The sequence below is a fragment of the Macaca nemestrina genome, chromosome X, assembly GCF_043159975.1.
Source record: "Macaca nemestrina isolate mMacNem1 chromosome X, mMacNem.hap1, whole genome shotgun sequence".
NCBI classification, from domain to species: Eukaryota; Metazoa; Chordata; class Mammalia; order Primates; family Cercopithecidae; genus Macaca; species Macaca nemestrina.
Genome location: NC_092145.1, coordinates 86,621,833 through 86,646,708, shown reverse-complemented (window position 1 = coordinate 86,646,708; position 24,876 = coordinate 86,621,833). Strand labels below are relative to the sequence as shown.

Here is a 24,876-nt window from a genome sequence, read left to right as displayed (position 1 = left end):
TTCCCACTGGGAATGCCATAGGCCAGGGCTTCCCCGACTCTTGCCAGGACAATTAGTCTCCTTAACTGGTCTCCAGCCTTTACTCTCCCATCTATCTTTCCCACTACCAAAGTGATCTTTCTACAACTTGGTCAGCTCAGAATGTGACTGTCATGCTTGAAGTTCTTCCCCCCTTTCTATGACTCATCCACATATGGACTGCAGTATAAAGACCAAGCACCTTAGTATGTTATACAATGCCTTCACAATCTGGCTCCAATTCATCTTTCTGGTCTCACCCCCAGCTAAGCTTCCCTCTTTTCACTGCCACATTCTAGCCAAAGTGGAACGCTAATAACTTCTGAAACCATAAGCTGTTGGGCCTCTTTGAAATGTCCTTCCCTCCTTTATGTTCTTGATGAGCCATTACTCATTTTCTTCTTAGTTATTATGTTTAAATTGTGTAAGGGAAATGAATAAGGGGTTGATGTCATTCAAATGCTAGGCTGTAGTCAGGTATACAAATGGGGACCAAAAAGGGGCAAGACAAAGTTTAAAAAAATCATCATTTTCATTAGAGATGAGAGAAGAACTTAGCAACAATGACTACAGATGGGACTGACTGTGTGACTGGTCTGAGGATCTTGAATAGAGGCCAGCCTGTGGAAGCACTGATGCAAGTGGTGGTTACAAGGTGGAGGCCTAGATGGAAGGGATGCTTTCCCTATGTGGATGCTGAGTGGGAGGAGCCTGTGGGTACCCAGGATGTTAGCTCACGACATACTGGAGAGCAGGTGTACCTACTTTGGTCTTACCTACATTCCTGCCAAAATGGAATCTAGGAATAAAGAACAGGATTAAATCTAGGTTCTAGAAGACCAGACACAGGGTGAGTAGAGTGATACTCTAGCCTGAAGTGCCTGCTTTGGTCATAGCCCTTGTAGGTTGTGGTTGATCTAAGGCTTCCTTGAGCACTGGCTGACAAAGCCCAGCCCATTGGTAGTGGCTACTCATCTTTTCATACTCTCAATACCAGTTTGGCTATAGCTTCCCTCTTGTAAGTCTACCTGCCTTAAAAATTCTATTGGACTTTCTTCCTGCTTCTTACATATTTCCTTCTCAATGCCTTGGTTTCCTGTCCAAGCTTGCAGATCAATAACTCCCCCCACAACATTGTTTCTGTCTAGTTTTATTCTTTTTTCAAGCCCCAGCTCATATATCACCTCCTCTAAAAAGCTTTCCTATAGACATATTCAGTTCATTCCAGTTTACATCGTTCTATTTCCTTGTTATTTACTTCTCAAGTGGTTTATTCTAGGGAGGCATAGGCCACCTTATTAAGAATATTTGAGACTCTCTTATTCTCCCTTCTTCTTTTCTTTTCTTTTTTTCTTTTCTCAAGGGAGATATTTGGTTAAGCTTACTTTAAAAATTTCTGAGGTGAAAACTTTTATCTTCATGCTATCAGTAACAGAAATCTGGTGCCTTGATCTGACTTTCATCTGCTACGGTAGAATGAATGGTAAATTATTGTCGAAGGAGAATTTGGCCCAGCCTGAGGTTCCAGGTGTCTCACTGACAAGCAGAGCTAGAATGAACTGCTGTGCAGAATCATGTCCTAGTGAGTCAGTCCCCATAGTCCCCTTTGACTAGAGGATGGCAAATCCACCCCAACTCCACTGCTGGGAAAGGTATATTGTTCTGCTTTTAACTGACCACCTAGAAGAGTTCTGCTCCTGTCACCTGTTAGGAAGAACAATTTCAAACTCTCTGATAACCAACAAGGATCAAACTCGCAAAAGTGTCCCTGAAGGCTAACCAAATATTTCTCCAGATGTTCTAGTCCAAAGGGTCCTAAATTCCAGGCCTTGGACAGTCTGCACCAGCACTTGAGAAGTTTTAATAACAAACTAATGGAAAAGAAGAAAGAGAGGGAGGGAAAAAACAAAATAAAACAAAAAGTCATATTCCCAGGCCTCACTACTAGAGATTCTGTTTTAGTGGGTCTAGAATGAAATCCAGGAATATGTGACCTTTTTCTCCACGTTTCCAGGTGACTTAGATGTGCAGCCAGTTTGAGAACCATTGCCTAAGTCCAGTGTCTACCCTTGAAATGGGGGCCCAAAGGCTGTTTATGTTAGAGTATAATATTCTACATATCCCTGTCAGCTGCCCTTTGAGTATATAATGGAATCTAAATAAGTAAACTAACAAAAAATAGAGCCACATTGGGTATAAAGTCTTTGAGATACTGCTTGGTGTGTATTCGCATGCACATGCACACACAAGTGTGCACATATATATGTGCTTGTGAGACAGAAAAGAGAAAGAGGAGCACAGAGAGAGATGAAGAAATGGAGAGGCAAAGAGACAAGAGATACAAAGAGACACAGGAAGAGAAAAACAGAGACATATAGAGTGACATGAACAGAGAAACGGACAGATAAAGACAACTATGGGGGACACAGGCAGAGAAACACAGAGAAACAGAAAGAGATTGAGAATGACAGAGACACTGGCTGGGTGCAGTGGCTCACGCCTGTAATCCCAGCACTTTGGGAGGCTGAGGCGGATGGATCACCTGAGGTCAGGAGTTCGAGACCAGCCTGACCAACATGGCAAAACCCCGTCTCTACTGAAAATACAAAAATTAGCTGGGCATGATGGCGCGTACCTGTAGTCCCAGCTACTAGGGAGGCTGAGGTGGGAGGATCACTTGAACTCGGGAGGCAGAGGTTGCAGTGAGCCAAGATCGTGCCACTGCACTCCAGCCTGGGCAACAGAGTGAGACTCCATCTCAAAAAAAAAGAAAGAAAAGAAAAGAAAAAGAAAAGGACAGAGACACCAAGTGAGAAAAAGAATATGAGAGAGACAAATAGACAACACAGGTGAACAGGTGAGCGACAGATAGGGATGGAGAGACAGAGTTGGGGGAGAGAAAGTGACAGACAGAGACAGATCTGTAGAGAAACAAAAAAAGAGAGAATGCTAGAGTGAGCACAATTGTATGCTAAGGATGCAGTTATTAAAAGGCGATTTGGTTTCTCTTTTGCCACCTCTATCTCTTACCTTCCTGTTTTCCGGGAAGCTGTTTCAAAAAACCTGGTCCTGGAAGCCACCCTGCAAACAGAAGCCAACCAAGTCCCATGAGTTGCTTTGGTATACATGTGAGAACCAGTGGCCAACAGAAAGGACAGGAGACTCTGAATCAGATGAGACACCAATGCCAGCCCCTGCCTTTGCTGGCAAAGGCCCTACGCATCCGAATGTGAAATGGCCCAGAGCCCATAGGCACCCCTAAGGCCATAGCTGACACTCTGACACTCTTTATCCCCATTGCTTCAGAATGCTCTGAGTATGCTGACGAGTCAGGCTCTTCTTGGGGAAAATAAATGAAACCAGTCTTGATTTCAAAGTATAATTGTTGGCTTTTTGTAAATATACTGAGCTAATTAGTCAAAGCTGTGGAGGCTTTGTTCTTCTTTTTCTCCAATTTTACAATTATGGAAAACAAGAAACACAAGAAAAAGGAAGACCAGGAAGCAGTATACTGAGAGCAGTCCCAGTCAATAAAGAGAGGACAGGCAAGCGCGTTGTGGCCAAGCAAAGCTGGTCCCTGAGCACTGCTGTGGTCCTACCCTAGCTGCTCCTTCCCTGGTTCCTTGGCTTGCAGCCCAGCCTCAGGAAGGCCTGTTGGACATCAGCTCAGCTCCCACCCTGTAAGAGGCTCTCTGGGGAACCAAAGTCATTCTGAAAAAAAATTTTAAATCATACCCTTTGCTTAAAATAAAAGCCTCAAGCATAAGTACAATGAACGAATCTGTTCATTAAATTACTTTTAAAACCAGTAGAAATAACAAGAAAAATCTTTTTAAATGTCCTAAGCCAAGGAAGCTAAAATCAGAAGGTAATAATATCACCATACAGAGATAAAGGAAGTTAAGAAAAATGGGTCTCCTAGCAGGTACTAAGAATCAAAGGTTTCAACTTTAGAGAAATCCCTCAGCTTTGAGCATTGAGTGGGATACTCCCAACAGGGCTGGCCTATGATATTTCCCTAGACTACAAAGTGAAGGATGCCCCAGGGTTGTGCACTGTATGCCCTTAATATGGTGATCCTGAAAGCATTCCTAGTGGCCTAGGACAGGCCTTCAGTCAAGTTTGAGGTACAACCTTACTTACACAGATGATGTGATTTCTCCTGCATTGCCAGCCACAATATCTGGCTTTGGTTCTGGCTTTTGGGGAGTAGCTGCCCGGCAGGGAGGATCTGGAGGCCTCACTGGGGGACGGATGATGGTTGGCTTTTCTCCTGGAGGCCGCACTTTGCTGAAACTGTCGGCATCCCCTGGAAGAGAAAATGACACCAGGAACTTGGAAGGTTAGCCAAACAGAACACAACTCATGAACAGGCACCCAATATGAGAGTTACCTGGGCCAACTTCCTTGGCCTCCATTTCTTCTTGGTGACTAACAATTCTGGCTATTTTTTTTTTTTGTAATTTTTCTGGCAACTATCCCTTCAGACTATATTTGAACCCCAGCTCTGGAGTTTCAGATATCTTGGGTGTGTCATATCAATTACCTAAGTCTCAGTTTCCCCAGCTATATAATAAAGATCCACAATATATTATCTTACAGAGATAGTGGGAGGATTAAATCAGGTACTAATATATTTAGTGCAGGGCCAGGTACATAATAGGTGCTTACTAAATGTCTTATGATGATGAATTTGAATTGTTTAAATTTATCATCACTGAAATCCAGGTCTTTTCACTTAGGCCTTGACTATTTCAGTTGTCTTCCAACTCACCTTCCTGCCTCTGTGTCTTTAGTTTCCTTGTCAGTACAAAATAAATATAAATACCTTTTAAATAAGATGGTTATAATAGGACTACAGTGAAACAGGTAAACTCACACATTGCAGGTGGTAATGTGAACTGGGTTTATTTTATCTAGAGGGCATCAAGAATTCTGGAACAATGTGGATGAAATACAAAATCATACATATGAGACAGTTCATACTTGTTGATCCAGTAATTCTGCTTTTGGGAACAGGCCCAAATGGACTAATCCAAGAGGGGAACAACAACAACAACAAAAAAAAACCTTAAGAAAAAGCAATTGGCACAAAAGCATGCATCTTATCAGAAAAAAAATCAGACCTAACCACAAAGGCTAAACAAAAAATTCAATTCATACAAGCATTTAACCAATATATATTATGTGTGAACTGCCAAAAATTTAGACCAGGTCAAAACAAAAACAGGCATACAAAATAATATCAAGTGAAAAAAAGGTCCACGAAAAGTGCTCATGGCCTGATGAAGACCATACTGAAACAGACATGTACGCAACTATGCAAGGGTGTTAGTGGATCTTGATATTCATCCATTTTTTTCTACAACATTTACAGTAAATGTAAGAACATACTAAATTGAATCTACATAATACAACTACAAAATTTAATTTAAGTGTTTTTACACTGTTTTTCTGTTCTTTAAAGACTTTCCCAACAGCTCTAAAATGTAGAAGATAAAAGTTTAAACTCCTTCATGGAAAATCAAGGCCCTCCTTGAGCTGGTCCCATATTATTGCCCCAAGCACTAACCCTGGACTTTAACTATCAGTTCTACTCTACTCAAACTGGTCTGCCTACTGCCCCATTAAGGCAAACCCTTGACCTTACTTCTAAGTGAGACAGAGTCTGGAATTTTGTAGACCTGGCTTTCAGACCTTGTTCTGCTGCTTCCAAGTTGTGGGACCCTAGACAGGTACTTCACTTCTATGACGGTAAATTTCCTCATCTGGGAAATGAGTATAAAAACTCCTCCTCTTCATGTAGCCAACAGACACATGAAAAAATGCTCATCATCACTGGTCATCAGAGAAATGCAAATCAAAACCACAATGAGATACCACCTCACACCAGTTAGAATGGCAATCATTAAAAAGTTAGAAAACAACAGGTGCTGGAGAGGATGTGGAGAAATAGGAACACTTTTACACTGTTGGTGGGATTGTAAACTAGTTCAACCATTGTGGAAGACAATGTGGCGATTCCTCAAGGATATAGAACTAGTAATACCATTTGACCCAGCCATCCCCATTACTGGGTATATACCCAAAGGATTATAAATCATGCTACTATAAAGACACATGCACACATATGTTTATTGTGGCACTATTCACAATAGCCAAGACTTGGAACCAACCCAAATGTCCATCAATGATAGACTGGATTAAGAAAATGTGGCACGTATACACCATGGAATACTATGCAGCCATAAAAAAGGATGAGTTCTTGTCCTTTGTAGGGACATAGATGAAGCTGGAAACCATCATTCTGAGCAAACTATCACAAGGACATAAAACCAAACACCACATGTTCTCACTCATAGGTGGGAATTGAACAATGAGAACCCTTGGACACAGGGCAGGGAGCATCACACACCGGGGCCTGTTATGGGGTGGGAGGAGGGTAGAGGGATAGCATTAGGAGAAATACCTAATGTAAATGATGAGTCAATGGATGCAGCACACCAACATGGCACATGTATAAATATGTAACAAACCTGCATGTTGTACACATGTACCTTAGAACTTAAAGTATAATTTAAAAAAAAAGAAGAAGAAGAAGAAAAAAAAAAAAACTCTCCTCACAAGGTGATTTTAAGGACTCAATTAGATGACCTATAGACAATGTCTAGTATACAGCAGAGGTAAGTAAGTGTCAGACTCTGTCCTGCTTCTTGCCCTATATGTGTCCCTATTCTTAGGTCTCCTGTGTATTATAACCATTCCTCAAGACCCAACTAAAATTTCAACCCTCTGAACACCCTAGTAGGTATATGTAATTTACATCAATGTAAATGTTCATGAAGTTATTATATATTACCATGTATGTTTCTTTAAAAAATTCATCCATCTAGCCATTCTGGTGAGCAAGATATATATGTAAAGAAATAATGATAATACAGTGTGATTGGTATTCTAATTAAGGAAGAAACAAAACACTATTCATCTGCACTCATATGAATTGTCTCTCCATTTAGTCTGTATCTTACATTCTGGACATGTCATTCCCCTTAACACAAGGCTGGGTATACAGAACTGCAGCAGAAAAAAATAACCAAAATGATAATAATAATCCAATTTTTCTAATGTACTTTATACTATTCAAAGCACTCTCCCAGATGATAACTGCTTAATGCTTACAATAAGCTTGAGAGAGATGAATAAATAGGTCTTATTAACCCCATTTTACAGAGAAGGAAACTGCGGTTCAGAAAAGTAAACTGATTTGCCTACAACCATAGGTTAAATGGCAGAGTGAAGACTGAAACCCACACCTCCTGTTTCCACATCTACTGTCTTTCCAGTTGTCTGCTGTTTTGTTATCATTAGTAATAAAAAATTATAAATTATAATAATAATAGTAATGGCAATACAATAGTACTGGCAAAATTTTTTTTAGCTAACCTTTATTGAACAGCTGTTCTGTTCCACATACTGTGATACTGTACTCAGTGGTTTATGCACATTTTCTCATTCAACATTGGCCATAATCTTGCAAGACAGAAAGTATTATCTCCGTTCTACAGTTGAGGAAACAGAGACTCAGAGATGAGAAGTAACTTCAGAGTTGGTCAGTCCATCTGATTTCTGAAACCTATGTAGTCCCAACTACCACTGTTCTTCAACCCTAGTGAAACATTAGAAACATGTAAGGAGCTTTAAAATTGTAAAGTACCTGGACCCCACACTCATACATCCTAGTTTTATTGATTAGGATAGACCCTGAGCATGGGTATTTTTAAAAGCTCCCCAAGTGATGCTATGTGCAGCCAAGATGGAGGACCACTAGGCCATATGATGTTGCTTCCTCACTGCACCCCACAGAGTAGCAGAGCTGAGAGTGCTGTCCCATTTCCACTGGTTACTGCTGGGAGGCAGAGTTCAGACGGGAAGTGGGGGGATTGTAAAGAAATGATATGCTGGACTGTCAGAGCTGGAAAACATGTCTATCTGAAACCATGCCCGTTCCAGGGCTATCAGTTTCCTTGATGAGTGAACCAGATGACATCCCTAAAATGTGAACTCTATTCATTCCCAAGTTATAGCCACATCCTAATGAACATGAACCTAGGGCCTTGGAAAACAAACATCATTAACCTCGTGTCCTCTTGGGCCCTTTATTGCTACCTCCAAATGATTATTCATTACAAGTCAAGTTTTGAGGTAGCAGCAAAGGATTTTCTTGGCTGAAGACCCCGATGCTGTTCTCTCTTGCCTCTAATGTGTCTCAGTCACAGTTAAGCCACAGTGTCAAACTGGTGAGTCAGAAAGGGGAGAGTCATGTAACTGGTAGTCAAGAAACCTGGATTCTATGCTTAATACTAAAACTAACTTTCTGTGTGACCTTCAGCAGATCATTTCCTTACCAGTATAACATGGGAACTGGACTGTTTTCCAGATGAATGAGCCAATGATCTAAGTCTATAAGCTTCTATCTCTCCCAGCTGACTTTTTACTTTTTAAAAATATACTTTAAGTTCTAGGGTACATGTGTACAACATGCAGGCTCATTACATAGGCTTATTACATGTGCCATGCTGGCCTGCTGCACCGACTTAAATGTTAGACCCAGCTGACTTTTATAGGCTGTTTTTGAAGTACTCTACATGTACTTACCCTGCTTTAAAACAACTAATCACTCTTTCTCTCTCTCTTTTTCTCTTTCTGAAACCTAAATTGAACGGTATTCAACATGGGGGTTTTGTGAGGGCTTTTGTGCCCAACCTTACACTCTCACACACACACACAAAAAAGGCACACAAATGACCCCTGCCCTCTAGGAGCTCAAAACTGAGTTGGGGATATAAGTCATATTCATGGGAAATAAGTGTGAATACTATAAATCAGCATCCACATTAGAGGGCCAATCTTGGGTGCCAAAATATGTGAATCAAGGGAGAGCTAACTGGGGTAGGATTGTCAGAAGGCTTCATGGACAGAATGAGAATTGAGCTAGACCTTGAGGTTAGTTTGCCTCTTCCTAGGTGTTTGGCATGGTAGGGACAGGTTGTGGGTTGAAAATATGGCTCTGAACTCTTTTATGCCATCTATATTTTAGGCTTGAGGCTTCTCAAAGGGCCTTGAATACAGAAGAGTAGACACCCCATCTTCCATGCCTGCCATTTCCTGAGAGGTTGTTACCTAGTAATACTACCACTTCTTAAGCCTCTATTATTTTACCAGATTCTTTGTATAGCTAATCTAATTTAATCCATGCAAAATCCTTGCCTTCGATGGTGGTATTGTCCCCACTTACAGTTGAGAAAACTGGCTCAAAGAAGTAAAGCTGACCTAACTAAGATCAAGTAGCTAGTAATAGTCTCCTATGAAAGCAAAACAACTGCTATCATTTATTGAGTACTTTTGATATGCTAGGCATGTAGAGAACTCACTTTGCTGTTATAGTAATCCTATGGGCACAAATATTATCCTTATTATACAAATGAGAAAACTAAGGTTCAGAGAGGTTGTAACCTGCCTAAGGTCCCACAGCTAGGAAGAGGCAGAGCCAGGATTCAAACTCACATCTGGAAGATTCAGGAGCCTGAGCTTTCAACCACTAAGTCTCTTGAGCCTGTAGTCTTTCCACCAAGCTGTACTTCCTTTTAATTTCTTTTCAACCTTAGTCCAAAACCTGGCTTTTACTACAAACTTGATCTCCCTCTCAAGCCCAACCTGTTCCCTCTGTCTCTAATCTCTGTCAAATGAGCATAACCAAAGAATCTTAACATTTGCAGATTTATTGGGACCTGGTGGTCATCAGTATTCAACCTTAGCAACTTTTTTTCACCTTTCCTTATACTCATCTATACCCAACCTGAAGGCACAGAGTAGGAGGAGGTTGTTTCCTCTTGTAGATTCCCCCAGTCTCCTAGAATTATCTCTTTTTTTCTATGACACTCCTCCATGCTCACCTTAAAGCCTTCCTTAGCCATTATTTATCCTTATAAAACAATTTGGAGTCAGGCTCCAAGAAAAGTAGAGAATAAAAACCAAACAGTAGATTATTAAAGCATAAGTCCAAACAAGAAAATGTGGATAATGGCCAGCAACACCCATTACTGCAAGAGCAAGTCTGTTCCTAATACTTTTAGAGCAGATGCAAATGCCACTCATAGCATTAGTCACCTCAGTGGAGAATTGATGGCTCTGTGACTGAGCAAGGCCTTACAAGCCCAAAAGCATGCCACCAGATACAATCTTTCCTTTCCAGCCAAGACAGAGGAAAGGAGCTAAGAAGGGCCCCTCAACCCATGTCATAAAGTCCTAGTCCATGGTGTGCTCTTCCTTGTAATCTCAATACCTCAGGTAGAATGAAGGTCTCCTTGCTCCATGCTCCTACTAGAATTTCTTCTCACCCCTATTAGAACATGGATCACATTGGGCTGGGGCTGATTGCTTGCATGCCAGTGTCACCACGAACCTTTGGAAGGCAGAGACAATGGCTTTTCATCTTTGTCTCTCCCTTTGCAAAGGATTATGCCTGATTAAATAAACAAATACATGTAAAGTAGATGGGATATAGCCCTCCTCCCTCTTCATTACCCAAAGGGAAGTCCTAAATCCTTTTGTGGTAGCTACATGTCTGCCTTTTGCAAAGTCAGGACACTTAAGAGGCAATAAACTCAAATGAAGGCAGAAAAAAATATGCTTGTGTAATTTTGTACCCCCTAAAAGTAAGTGGTCCTTAGAAAAATAGAAAGGAGAAGGTAGCCAATGCAACTGAAGAAATATGGTATGAAGAAAAAGAGTCCCAATCTTGAACCCAAGAAGCTGAGGTCAAGCCCCATCTCTGCACCTTACAACCTAGGTAACTCTGAGCAAGTTGTTTTGTGTCTGTGAGCCTCTGTTTCTCCAACTATAAAAAGGGGAGGGAAAATCCTACCTCATAAGGCCTATCACAATGATTAGATGCAACTGAAGAGTGAAAGTATCAAGCTCATGTCTGGAACAGAAAAGGATCCTTGATAAAATTCCATCAGCAAACACTATTGATTCTTATTTAAAGTTGACTGTCATGGAAAAAAGCAATTTAACATGCACCATGCTTTTGTTACTTTTAATTGCTGAGAAAAAATGTGAAGAATGTTAAGGCCACTCAAATGTTAAGTCAAAGCAAGGGGTAAAGATGGGGGAGGACTGTGGCACAGTTGGCTCACTAACACAATGGAGCCTGTGTACTGATCCTCAGGATGGCAGGCAAAGTCCTAAACAACAGAGCTGAAATGGGGTGACAACTGCAAGGTGAAGACTGGGCTGGCTGAGGTAACAGCTGCCTCCCTCGAATCCCACCATTCAGGCTACTGGCCAGTACCAGGAGCAAACAACTATCAGTTATAGCACAGGGTCAGAGCTGTGTGCAGCTTTTGCTTAACTGGTAACTCTTCAGATGCCGGGGGAATCTACTAGGAGAAGCAGCCAGAATCAGGAGGGGAGCAAGAAGGAAGTAAGAAGTAAATAGATAGTGTAGGTAAGGTTCAAAGAGGCAACTATACCAGAGGTTTGGGGGGTTCTCCACCCAGGCAAAAACCACCTCAGTTCTGCTTTCTGTAGCCAAAGCTGGAAGCATGGGTTTTTGAAAAAAGTTGCATCATGCCAGCCTGTTGCTAACTGATTGAAAGCAGAAAATGAAGCCAGGCAAAGCTGAGGCCCAGATTTAGATAGTTAGGCTGATACCGAACAAGTCAGATCAGTACTTATATTAACTGAGACCATTAGATCAGAGTAGCTGCCGCCAGCAGCTCAGGGTAAGACTGGAGGAAGGAGAAGAGGGGAATGCCACTGGGATTGAACTTTGCAGGAGGGAGGGAAGAAGGGCTGAGTTAGTTACTGTGTGCACTGAGCTGATAGAATCTGGCCAATCTCAAGGCTTGGCAACAGACAAGACAAATTTTACTGTGATGAGCATAAGTTGAGTTACCCAACCTTCTACCCAGATTGACAGGAAGGTCATGACATGACTCAAAAACGGAAGCAGAGGTCTACATTAAAGTTTTCCCTTTCTTGGCTATGTCCCAGAAGAGCCAAATCATAGTGAGAAGAGGGACAGGGGAGGGAAATTAGTATCATATTTTGAATGCTGATTATGAGCCAGATATTTTGTTATTCCTTTTAATCCTAGCAATAATAGTTCTATCAGGTGAACTGTCTTCCCATTTTACAGATCTGGAAACCAAGGTGAAAACAGCTTAAATAAATCAACTGTGATAGCATGAGTGATCACATCAGCATCAGTGGATCAAACCAGAGCATTCAGAGTCAACTACTTGTGAAAATTGTACTGGACTTGTAGAAATTATACTGAACCCCCTCCCATCCCCACATTGAATAGCTTTTACTAAATTGTGTTCTGAGACAATGCCGTTGGTTCATACTGAGGTTGTTATGTGAAATAATCCATGGAAGAAATTTTTTCCTGGCCTCAAAACCAGAAAAGTTATGGTTTACCTGAACAATTGGCTTGTTTTTACCTTAGGAACTTAGTTATATAACCATTGGTTTCTCTCTTTTTGTTTGTTCTAGAAAGTTTGGAACCAAATCTATGACACTGCTCCACCAAGTGTTTAAGGATTCATGGCAAATATTTTGTATACTAACTCCATTCCTGCCATTTCCTTGCTATTCTACCTTTCCCCAACCTCCCGATTCCCATTCTGGGCCTCATGTTTTCTTATCAGTACTCTAGAATCTAAGGTAAAGGCCAGCAAACTTTTTCTGTAAAGTGTCAGACAGTTAATATTTTAGGCTGTGCAGGCCATAAAGTCTTTGTTGCTACTATGCAATTCCGCTGTTGTGGCATGAAAGCAGCCATAGACAACATGTAAATGAAGGGGTGTATTTATGTCTATGGACAAAGTTTGAATTTCACAACATTTTCATGTCATAAAATATTATTTCCTTTTTAATTCTAAACATTAAAAATTGTAAAAAAATAATTCTTAGCTTACAGGCTATATAAAAAGAGGCAGTGCAGTGGGCCCAATCGGGTCCACAGGCCGTAGTGTGCCAAGCTCTCTCATCTAAACCTCAAGAGGACAGGGACTTCATTAAGTCTTATTCATTTCTTCAGCATGTAGAATGGGACCAGGTACACGGTCAGTACTCAATAAATATTTGTCAAATAAATTATTCTTAACAATTTTTTTAAGGTTTTACATTTTGCTATACTGTGAAATTCCTTAAAGCTACAAAGTAAAAGAGCTAAGACTTGGATCCAAGCCTTTCTGATACTCATATCCTTATTTTGTCCATTATATCTTACTATCTTCATAGAATTATGTCCCCTAAAACTCCCCTCTGGATTAGCCCCAATCTCTCAACATGAGTCTCAACATGTAACAGTTAATTAAATTTGCTGAAGACAGCCACACCTTGAATTTGCAATAATTTCAAAAGTTCAGAGCTTGGCAGAAGTTGTGCCCCTTTGTCCCTATTTCTCCCAAACTCGAAAGGGAGAATGAGAAAACAAGGGTTCACAGATTCACAGCTTCTTATAGGAAGGTAAAATGATTGTTCTGCCTCAGGGGAAAGAACGCTGACTTTGGTGCCTGTGAGACATGGTTAGATTTAGTTCCCAGCTCTGCCAGTTACTAGCTGTGAATCTTTGGCAAGTCACTTGCCTACAGCAGCCTCTATTTCCTAATTAAAAAACAAAAAAACAAAACAAAAAAAAACAAGAATAATACATTCTTGGCCAGGTATGGTGGCTCATACCTGTAATCCCAGCACTTTGGGAGGCCAAGGCGGGTGGATCACCTGAGGTCGAGAGTTTGAGACCATCCTGGCTAACATGGCAAAACTCTGTATCTACTGAAAATACAAGAATTAGCCAGGCATGGTGGTGAGTGCCTGTAATTCCAGCTACTCAGGAGGCTGAGGCAGGGGAATCACTTGAACCTGGGAGGCGGACGCTGCAGTGAGCTGAGATCATGTCACTGCACTCCAGCCTGGGTGACAGAGCGAGACTCCGTTTCCAAAAAAAAAAAAAAAAAAAAAAAAAAGAATAATAATACATTCTTTACAGTGGGATTGTGAGGATGAGAAATAGTATATCAGCAATTAGTACAGTGCCAGGCACATAGCACTTGGGATATAGAGGTAAACAAAACAGGTAAAAAATTCCTGCCCTCATGGAGCTTACATTCTAGTGATTATTGTGACTGATTATTGTGATCTTGCCCACTGTTCCAATATTAGTGGTAGTAAACCGGAACAGAATGCCACTTAAATATATCTCCAAACTCAGAAGGATCTCAAGGTGAAAAGTAGTTAGGTTCAGCTCTGGCTCCCATGGGATTCCCAAGCACTTACCCTCCTTGTGATGGGCCAGGGGCCGGGGAGCTGGTCTCTTTATGTGGAAAGAGGGGGTCTTGGTGGGCCCAGAGCCTGGCATGGGTCCATTGGTGGCCTTTGGGGTAATCTTGGTCCCTCCATCCTGTAGCCTAGACACCAACTTCCCCACATCCACCTCTGGGCAGGGCTCCAACTTGCCATCCGAAATAGGCCTGCTTGGGGACTTCCTCCCAGGATCAGTTTCCCCACTCCTCTGAATAGGTAGTTTGGGGTGTTGTGGTGGCTTGGGGGTTTCTATGCTGCCAGTGATAGTACCATTCGGTGTTTGATGTTGGATTTCATCTGGGAAAAGTTGGTGCAAAGAGGAAAGATTAATGATAACTTTTAAAACCTTTTCATTTTGATACATGCATACATACTTAATTTTGAAAATTTGTGTACATTTTCAAAGCAGTTATGTCACTGTGGCACAAACCAACTATATCCCACAGAATCATTCTCTACCCTTCCCAGTTCATGTAAAGCCACAGATCCAATCCAAATAAGGAATTCAAGATCCGTGTATGATTTTCACCACCACAATTCAATAAGCCACAATAAACCAAGAGGTTTTATTAAAGGAATATGTCATTCAAAAAAGACTTAAAGTCCCCAATCAACGGTATATTCTATTCTTTGCAAATGAAGACATCATCAGTTAATTCTTAACCACTTCTCTGAAAAGTATTTTGTTAAGGTCTCTCAAATTTTAAGTTAATCAACATAACATACTTTAACTTCTTTCTCCAACTCAGAAGGAAACCTCCAACTGTTCTTTCCCCAGCTTTTGTGGTCTACAATTTCCTCTGACATTAGTACATGTTTTTCAGTGGTTCTGAGACTTACTGAAAGCTTTTGAGACCCTAATGAGACCTAGGGACCATCTCCCTAGAAAAATCAACCCACACAAATATAGCCAAAATTTTGAAAACTAATTTTTAAGTGATTCACAGAGCCTTCTGAAGCTGTCAATAAACCCCAGATTGAGAATGCCTGCTGTAAAGAAACTGTCACCTGCCATAGTCATAAAAAACTTTATGAGTGTAGTGGTTAAGAACAGAGGTTCCAGCCAGAAAATTGAAACCTGAGATATATATCAACCAATTGCAATACATGGATTTTATTTAGATACTGATTTTTTTTTTAACAAAATGAGATAATAAGAGAATGTGGATACTGACTGGATAGTTGATCCTAAGGAATCACTGTTTTGTTTTATTTTCTTTTAAGTATGATGATGATATTGTGGTTTTGCTTTTAAAAGAGTTCCTTTCTTTTAGAGATATATACTGAAACATTTACAAATGAAATGACATGATGAGTAGGTTGGGGGAACAGGTAAGGGTATAGATGAAATAAGACTGGGTATATGTTTTTAAATGCTGAAATGTGGGGAGTTCAATATGTTTGTTTTCAATTTCTGTTTATGTTTGGAATTCTTCGTAATCAAATGTTAAAAGAAATGCAGGCTCTGAAGCCAGGTGGCCAGGTCTGAATCTCAGTTCTGCTTCTTACCAACTGTGAGACCTTGTACAAGTTCCCTATCTCTCTGTACCTCAAATTTTCTCCTCAGTAAAATGGGAATAATAAAGAATACTGGTCTCATGAGGTTGTGGTGAGGATTCCAGGAGATGGTATACTTATTTCAGTGCCTGGCACATAACAGACACTCATTAATTGGTGGTTATTACTTACACTATTATGTGGTGGGTGGGCAGTGAGGCAAGAGTTTCCATGGGGGAAGTCTTGCTGCAAAGGTTTTTGTTCCCTAGACAGTTTTGTTCTCCTTGGGAATCTGCCACCACTGATGCCACTGCCAAAGGGGCCAGAACCAAGGGGAGTTCCCCTGCAGTCCCCCTAATTTTGTCCCAAAGTAGACACATAGCCCTTTATTTATTAACCCTAGCACAAGTGCAGCCAGACAGAGGCCATCAAACAAAAAAAACTACCAAAGGCTCACAAATAATGGCATGAACATGAGCACAAGAGTGCCAAGTAACTAGAGCCTCTGGCTTCCAGGACGTGCCTTGCGGCAGAGGCCATCTTTAAACATATAGCACTCAGGAGTAACTCAAGCACATCTACTCTCTCCAAACAATAAAGTGCATGGTGACATAAATTATTTCCCTCACATGCTTTAGCCCAACATCTCAGCTGCATGTTCCTATCTGAATACTTTCTTCTGGCCAAGTGACTCCATCTTTGCTCTCCCTTAGGGAAGACAATAAAGGTTGCCTGTGCCCTACAGGCCATAGAGTATCATCACCATCTCAAGAGGGTCAGTTTTCATAAAGAGGATCCACATACACAGCCTCAGAGAGGCTGCTACCTTCCACTCAGGAAAGTATCTTCTGCTTGCTAGGGAAAATAGGAAATGTAATGATAGAAGCCATGATGACTTCAGAGCTAGGCCTTTCAGCAGGGAAACTATTTCTAGGTTCTGGGGTATGGTGAATAAAAATAATGATAATAGTGACAATGATAGTAATAATGAGAATAATACTGATAAAGATAACATATACCATTACTTGAACACCTATACCATGGCAGGCCCTGTTCTAAATGCTTTACCTGGATTATCTCATATAATCCTCAAAGCAGCTCTATAAAGTAGTACATTGTTATTAGCCCCATTTTACAGATAAGAAATCTAAGGCACCCGAAGTCTCCATGTCACAAAGCTACTAAGTGGAAACGCCAAGTTTCAAATCTTGAAGTCTGTTTCCAGAGTCTATTTACTCTTTCTGAAGAGACAGTTCATTGCTCTGTCAGGTAATAAAAGTTCGGTGCCATCCCCTTTCCCTAACCAGCCATCCATTTCTACAGGAAAACACACAGACAAGCCTCAGGGACTATGAAGAACTGTGAGTGAATCAGGATCAGACAGTGAGGCCTCATAAATAGGCATGGGGCCAACCCTTACAGTGGAGGCCTCTCTTCTTTGGGTGGGTAAGAGGTGGGGAGAAGCTTTGAGAGGATACACACTAGTACTGTAATAGAAATAAGTCAATTATTATAATACATTTAGGTTCATGCAAATAAGTGCTAGGAGTAAGACAGTACTAATACTGACTGCAAGGATTAGAGAGGGTCTTTATAAAAGAGGTAACTTTTGAGCTGGGCCTTGAAGAATTACAAAAGGTGAAGCAAAGTAGAAAGGGCATTCAAACAAAAAACAACTTGGAGGAATGAAAGACCATGCTTTGCCTAAGAAAATATAATGAAAAGTTTGGTTTGGCTTGAGCATAGGGACCAATTATAGATGAAAAAGTGTGGGTAGCTGGAGGTGAGGTTGTTGAAATAAGTTGGGTCTATATTATGAAGTCCATGAATGCCATGCTCAGGAATACAAACTCTGCCTTTGAGTCACAGAAGACAATGATTTTAGGGGGCAGAGGGCTGGGGGTGGGGAGAAGTGGCATTATCAAATATGCATTTTTAAACATCCCTTTGGGTTCATTATGAAAAGTAGGCTTGTTCCAACAAAAAATAGGTTGGACCAGAAAGACTGGCGGCAGAAAGACCAGCTAGGGGACTGCTGATGAGAAGGATCCAAACTAGAGCTGCATCAGAAAAGAGAGGCGGATTCAAGAGAGGTTAAAGAAGTGGAATAACCAGGGCTTAGTTATGGAGGTGTGATGGAGTCCATGAGAGGGTGAAAGGAGTCACTGACATACTATATACAAAAGGGATAATAAATTTCAGAGTAAGATAATGAGATGCTACTGGTAAGTAGGATTGGTTCCTTCTCAGAACAGCGTTCACACAGGTTATAGGAAGTGTGATATTATAGTAAATAAATAAGCTTCAGGATAAGATTGATGAGTGCAAATTGTTCTGTCATTTAGTAGCTGTGTTAGTTGGGAAAACTACTCATCATCTTTGAGCTTCCAGTGCCTTCACTATAAAACAGAGTTCAGCATACCTACCTCTCATGGGAGTGTTGAACATTAAATGAGATGATGGATTCACACTCACAGAGAATGGCTAGAATAAATAAGACAGACTATACAAAGTATTGGCAAGGATGTGGTGAAATTGGAGCCTTCATTCATTGCTGGTGGGAAAGTAAAATGGTGCAGCTGTGGCCTGGTGTGGTGGCGCACGCCTGTAATCCCAGCACTTTGGGAGGCCAAGGTGATGTCAGGAGTTTGAGACCAGTCTGGCCAAGACAGGTAGTGAAACCCTGTCTCTACTAAAAATATAAAAAATTAGCTGGGTGTGGTGGTGTGCGCCTGTAATCCCAGCTGCTCGGGAGGCTGAAGCAGGAGAATCACATGAACCTGGCAGGCGGAGGTTGCAGTGAGCTGAGATCACACCATTGCACTCCTGTCCAGGTGACAGTGCAAGACTTCATCTCAAGGAAAAAAAAAAAAAAAAAAAAAAAAAAAAAAAAAAAAAAAGTACAACTGCTTTGGAAAACAGCTTGGCAATTCTTCAAAAGTTTTAATATAGACTGACCATATAATCTACAATTCCAGTCCTAGGTATATACCCAAGATAATTAAAAACAGACATCCACACAAAATCCTGTGCATTAATGTTCACAGTGGCATTATTTATAATAACCACAAAATGAATACAATCCATGTGTCCATCAACTGATCAATGGATAAATAAAATGGGCTACATATATACAAAGGAATATTATTTGTCCATAAGAAAGAAAGAATGAAGTACTGATACATTCTACAATGTGGATGAATCTTGAGAATATTATGCTTAGAGTAAGATGCCATCCAAAAGTGTCCACATATTCTATAGTTACATTTCTATGAAATGTTCAGAATAGGCAAATCCGTAGAGGCAGAAAGTAGATCAGCAACTGTCAGAGGTTGGGGGAGAAGTAAATTTAAAAGTATTGGGTTTCTGGGATGATGAATATGTTCTAGAATAAGATAGTTGCACAAAATATACTAAAAACCATTAAAATGTATGCTTTAAAATGGTGGATTTTATGGTATGTGAATTATAGCTCAGTTTTTTAAAAAGTTAAAAATTAAAAATAAATGTCTAGACTGGATAACTTCATTGGAGATCTTCTGGCCCAAAGCCCTCATCACCACAGAGGGACAAATTGAGGTCCAAAGAGGGGAAGTGACTAGCTCAAGTTATTCAGCAGGCTAGTAGCCAAGATTAAATTAGACCTTCTGTCTACTGACACCCAGTTCATTCATTTTTTGCACTCATTTATTAAGAACTTACTATATGCCTGGCACTGTGCTCATGCTTTAGATACAGTACGAAAAAACAAGTGTCCTCTGGCATATACACAAGTGTCCTAGAGTTTATATTGGAGGAGACTGTAAATAAACAAACCCATTCTGTAAAAATGAGACTATGGAACAACAGACAGGCATTGAATGTTCCCTTCTACTTTCTCCTGAATGCCAGCTCACCTCCTCTATGAAAGAGTTGATCCCTTAAGTGATAATCTCTTCATCATTCCTTATACATCCACTCATTCATTCTCAGAATATTTACTGAATACATGATACGTATACCAGGAGTTGTTCTAGGACCTGGTAATCAAATAGATTTTACATTCTAACGGGAAAGAGAGATAATAAACACATGAACAAACAGTAGCAGGGGATATGAGTTGCATAAAGCCATATAAAGGGATAGGGAGTGATTGGAGGAGGAGAAAGAACTATTTAAGTAGAATGTTAAGAAAAGATCTCTATGAGAAGATGGCATTTAGCAGACATCTGAATGAAAGAGTGAGCCTTGTGAAGTTCTGGAGGAAGAATGTTTAGGGCCAAGAGAGTAGCAAATGCAAAGGCTCTTAGGTAAGTTTGACACAAGTAAGGACCTGCAAGAACAATGAGATTAGAGTAGAGAGCAAAAGAGACAGTGAGAGAGCAAAGTTCAGAAATGAAAGTCAGAGAAATCAGCAACAGTCATATAATGAAGAATAAAATGCAAATTTTATTCTAGATATGAAGGGAGGTTACTGAAAATTTGGCACAGAGGGAATGATGTGATCTGATTTCCATTTTTTTCATGGTTTCAGTGGACACTTTTATTGTTTATTTAATGGATCATCAATTTTGTCTCCCTACCTACAAATGGAATTTCATCTTGTTTCCATGCTGAGTAGTGAAACAGTGACAAAGCTAATCATAATAACCTACATCAAAAGAGAACTAAGCTAACACAGCTCACTTTTTTTAACAGGCAAAATATAAATATATGTACTCTAGAACGCACAATGTTTAGTCACTAAGAAATTCAAATGGGACCTTGAAGAATGTAGGCAAATCCAGGGTGCAGTAAAGATGAGCTGAGATGCTGTGCAACTGTTTAAGGGTTCCTGGGCACTGCATCTCTTGGCCACCAGCTGAACCTTGACACGGAAGGTTTTAGCTAATGCCAAGTGGAGATGCAGAAAATGCTAAGTTGACATAGGGGCTGTGCACAGGAACTAAAAGGCAGGAAAGTACTAAATATTGCCGAGAGCATCCACCCCAGGAAGGACTTTACCTTCCAGGAGCTCTAAACTGGCACCACCCCTAGTGCTCACATGCCTGATTTTATCCTTTGTGTTCCATTTGGCACAGCAAGTGGCAGTGTCTCCACCACCTATGATGCTAATGCAGCCCCTACAAGTGGCTTTCACCACCTCATCCATGAGGGCTTTGGTTCCCCGGGCAAAAGCTTCCCATTCAAATACCACCCCCCCCGCCCAGTCTGCTTAGCCCGAGTAACAGTCTCAGCATACTTCTTGCTGCTTTCAGGACCACAATCCAAGCCCATCCAGCCAGCAGGTATGCCAGAAGCCACAGTGGCTTGGCCAGTCTTGGCATTCTCATCAAACTTGTCAGCAGTGACAAAGTCAACAGGCAAGGTAATCTTCACACCATTCTTCTCAGCTTGGGACATTAGGTCTTTGACAATCTTGGCTCCCTCTTCATCAAACAGAGAAGTGCCAATCTCCATGTTGTTGAGCACCTTAAGGAAGGCAAAAGCCATTCCACCACCAATAATCATCTCATTGACTTTGTCCAGCATATTACTGATCAAGTGGATCCTGTCTGCAACATTAGCTCCACCCAGGATGGCCAGGAAGGGTCACTATGGGCTCTTCAAGACCTTGGCAAAGTAGTTTTTTCTTTATCAAAAAACCACCAGCCTTCTGAGGCAGATTGACTCCTACCATAGAGCTGTGGGCTCTGTGAGCAGTGCTAAAAGCATCATTGACATACACATCCCCTAGCTTGGAAAGTGAAGCTCGGAAAGCTTCTATTTTGGCTGACTCACTTTAACCTTGTTCCCAGAGTTTTCCCTTCCCTTCTTCTTCCACATGAAAGTGGAGGTTCTCCAGCAGGATGACAGACCCAGCAGCTGGGTTTGCACAGGCTTTCTCCACTTCTGGGCCTACACAGTACTTCAACAACAGAACATCCTTGCCCAGCAGAGATTTGAGTTCTACAGCAACTGGCTCTAAGGAGTACTTGTCAGGCACAGGGACACCATCAGGCCGGCCTAGGTGGCTCGTAAGGACTACTGACTTGGCTCCATTGTCCAAGCAGAATTTGATGCTTAAGACAGCAGCCTTAATCCTCTGGTTGTTTGTTATCTGGTTGTTCTACATAGGAAATTGAAGTCGACTCTCATAATGACCCACTTCCCTTTCACGTCCAGCTTGTCCAGTGTCAGCTTGTTAGAAAGCAACATTTTGGAAATGGAGAGAGGTCCACGTTTCAGACAGCAAGGGAGCCGGCTGCTCATATGTGCTTGGGAAGCTTGCAGAATCCTGATTTCCATATTTTAAAGGATGTACATGTTACTGGTTGCCAGGGAGAATGAATTATAGGCAAGGAAGAAGGCAAGCAATGGTACCAGGTAAGAGATAATAGTGGCTCACAGTGACAGAAGCAGTGGGCAGTAGTAGAAGTTAGCATATAATGTGCATGTAGAGCTGACAAGAATTGCTAATGGATTCAATATGAAGGAAAAGGGGAAAGGAGTAACCGAGGATGATTCCAAAGTTCTTGACCTTAGCAACTGGATGACTGCTGCTGCCAGTTACTTAGATGGGGGAGACCAGAGTAGGAACAGGTTAAGAAAGAGTTGGGCATCAAGTTATGTTTTCCACAGTGTAAACTGAGATGCCCATGAGTCATCCAAGGAGAACTGTTGAGCAGGAATTTTGATATGACAAAAGAGGCAGGATATCAATCTTCGATAAATTTGGAAATCATCTTTAGCATTTAAATGATATGTAAAACCATGAAACTTAATGAGATCATACAGGAAAAGAACATGATCAGAGAACAGGACTAAGAAAAAAGCTCTGGGACCTTCTAACATGTAAAGTTGGGAAGAGAAGAAAAAACAGGAGAGAAGACTGAGATGGATTATCTGGTGAGATTAAAGGAAAATCTGGTGTCCTGAAAGCCAAGAGAATAAAGTGTTTCAAGAAGGAGGAGTTAGTCAACTGTGTCAGATGCTACTCACAAACTGAGTATGATGAGAACAATGTTGTAGCTATTTGGTTTGGCCTCATGGAGATTATTGGCAAACCTGACAAAAATGGTCTTAGTGGAGTAGGAGGGCAGAGGCACATTTAGAATGGGTGTATTCTCCACACTAGCAATTATTCCATTGAAGGCATTTATTTTTTCACTTATCTATGTCTCCATTTCTTTTGTGAGGGCAAGCAATGTATCTTAATTTCACCCAGCACAGTACCTGGCACATAGTAGTTATCCAATCCATGTTTGCTATATTTGAATTTAAAATTTCACATTCACCTTGCTCACCCATTTCAATATATTAGGGGCATAAATCTAAGAACACCTTGGATCCTGCACTGGCCTTATAGGGATCCTCCACATGGTAACTTCCTTTATAAGCTCATCACTATCCTATCTACTGTCAAAGGCTTAATCCCCTCTCTGAGCACAAACTACAAACACTGGCTGCTTTTAAGCTCAGGAGCCAGGAAAGATCTACTTTTATAGAGAGAAAAATGGTCATGCCACTACTTCTGCCCTTCGATATCCTCTCTGTCTCTAATCACCATTCAGAAGCTAAGGGTAAACCTCAGTACTGACCTTCGCTTTCATCCAGGGAAGAAGTATAGAAAACCGTCCTTTCTCGCAGCAAGCGCTTTGAAATCGTGATTGGTTTGTGCCTTCTTGCTGTCACCCGAGGCGGAGGCACTGGCGGTGCAGCGCTTTCCTCAGGTGGACCTAAATAGATCTGTGGAGAAAGAAGGAAGATATCTAGAGAATAACTGGATCAAGTTTTTGTCTTCTAAATGCTACCCACCAGTTGATGCTTGCTGGCCTTTTATCTAGAGTCTGTAACATGAATACTAATATGATTCAAAGAATCAGAGATTTTCTTAATCACTCTAGTAACCAGTAGGTGTTTAGGTATCTCCTACCGTGCTCAAGGCACAGAACCTGGCACTTCTCAGTTTGGAAGAAAAAATGCATATAAAAGGTGGCATTAGTCCTGGATTTTCCATTTCCTTCCTGGGAGACCTTAGGCAAGTCCCCTCAATTCTCCGAGCCTCAGCTTTCTCATCCGTAACATAGGGACAGCAAAACCTACTTCACAGGGTGTGATAAGAGAGGAATGAAAGGAGCTGTCAAGGTACCTTCTATGGGTGGGGGTGGGACATGGAAGGAGACTAAACACAATTACATGCCCATATGCTTTCAATAGTTCTGAAGGGATACCAAAGAATCTGATTACATTGTTTGTCTCAAGGTAGGACTAATGACTGGCTGGGGAATAGAGGGAGAACAACTGTGTTTTCCCTTCTATGTCACATTGTTCTTTTATAATTTCATGCCATGGTACATTACCTATTCAATAGAAAGTAAAATAAAATTAAAAAGCACCAACACAGTGCTTTGGATGCTATAGGAAGTGCTGAAGGCATGCAGAAGGAGCTGTGATTAGAATTTTTATATAATGTCTCATGTGTACCTAAGGATTTTCCGGTCTCCATGGAGACCAACCTTTTAGCCCAAGTGTATACACTGTGAGATGAAACACATGTGATGGAGAAAGGGGACCACTGTCTAGCCAGTGAGACTAACAAAATCACCCCCAATGATTAGTGTAAAGAGAAATGCCATAGCCCAATATCCCATCAGGCAAGGGTCAACACAGACTACATAGGCATGGAAATAACATGATTGAGAACACAAGGCAAGCCTGTGTAAAAGCAGGACAATGATAAGAAACAATGTATGAACAATTACAAGCCATGAGTATATGCCTTATGATTGTAAGGAAGACAAAATGTAACTGAACAGCAAGAAGATGAATGTTGAGGCCATACAGTTCTAGGTCATATTCCTAATTCCACCATCATTAGTAATAATAGTCTAAAGAGCTACCATTTTGTGAGCTCAAACACTATAGTAGTTGTTACAAATATTTCTTGCTATTTGTCAAATACATGAGGCTGTTGCACTGACTGTTTATTCTACCCAGACTGATCTTCCTCCAGATATCCATTCT

The 24,876-nt window shown here is 41.0% G+C and overlaps 1 protein-coding gene and 1 pseudogene across 3 annotated transcripts in view; both read right to left on the bottom strand.

The window, feature by feature from the left end:
- Positions 1 to 24,876, bottom strand: part of LOC105476688 (oligophrenin 1) — a 368,226-nt gene that overhangs the window by 9,857 nt on the left and 333,493 nt on the right. For 2 of the 3 annotated variants that reach the window (XM_011732840.3, XM_011732839.3), the window contains exons 20-23: positions 23,451 to 23,598; positions 14,368 to 14,691; positions 4,162 to 4,327; positions 3,049 to 3,099 (exon numbers count right to left, since the gene is read on the bottom strand). In XM_011732840.3, the coding sequence (XP_011731142.1) occupies positions 3,049 to 3,099; positions 4,162 to 4,327; positions 14,368 to 14,691; positions 23,451 to 23,598 (689 nt within the window). The remainder of the gene's footprint in view (positions 1 to 3,048; positions 3,100 to 4,161; positions 4,328 to 14,367; positions 14,692 to 23,450; positions 23,599 to 24,876) is intronic. The other variant, XM_011732841.3, reaches the window with a different exon arrangement.
- On the bottom strand, positions 20,387 to 23,426 carry LOC105476687 (phosphoglycerate kinase 1-like; annotated as a pseudogene).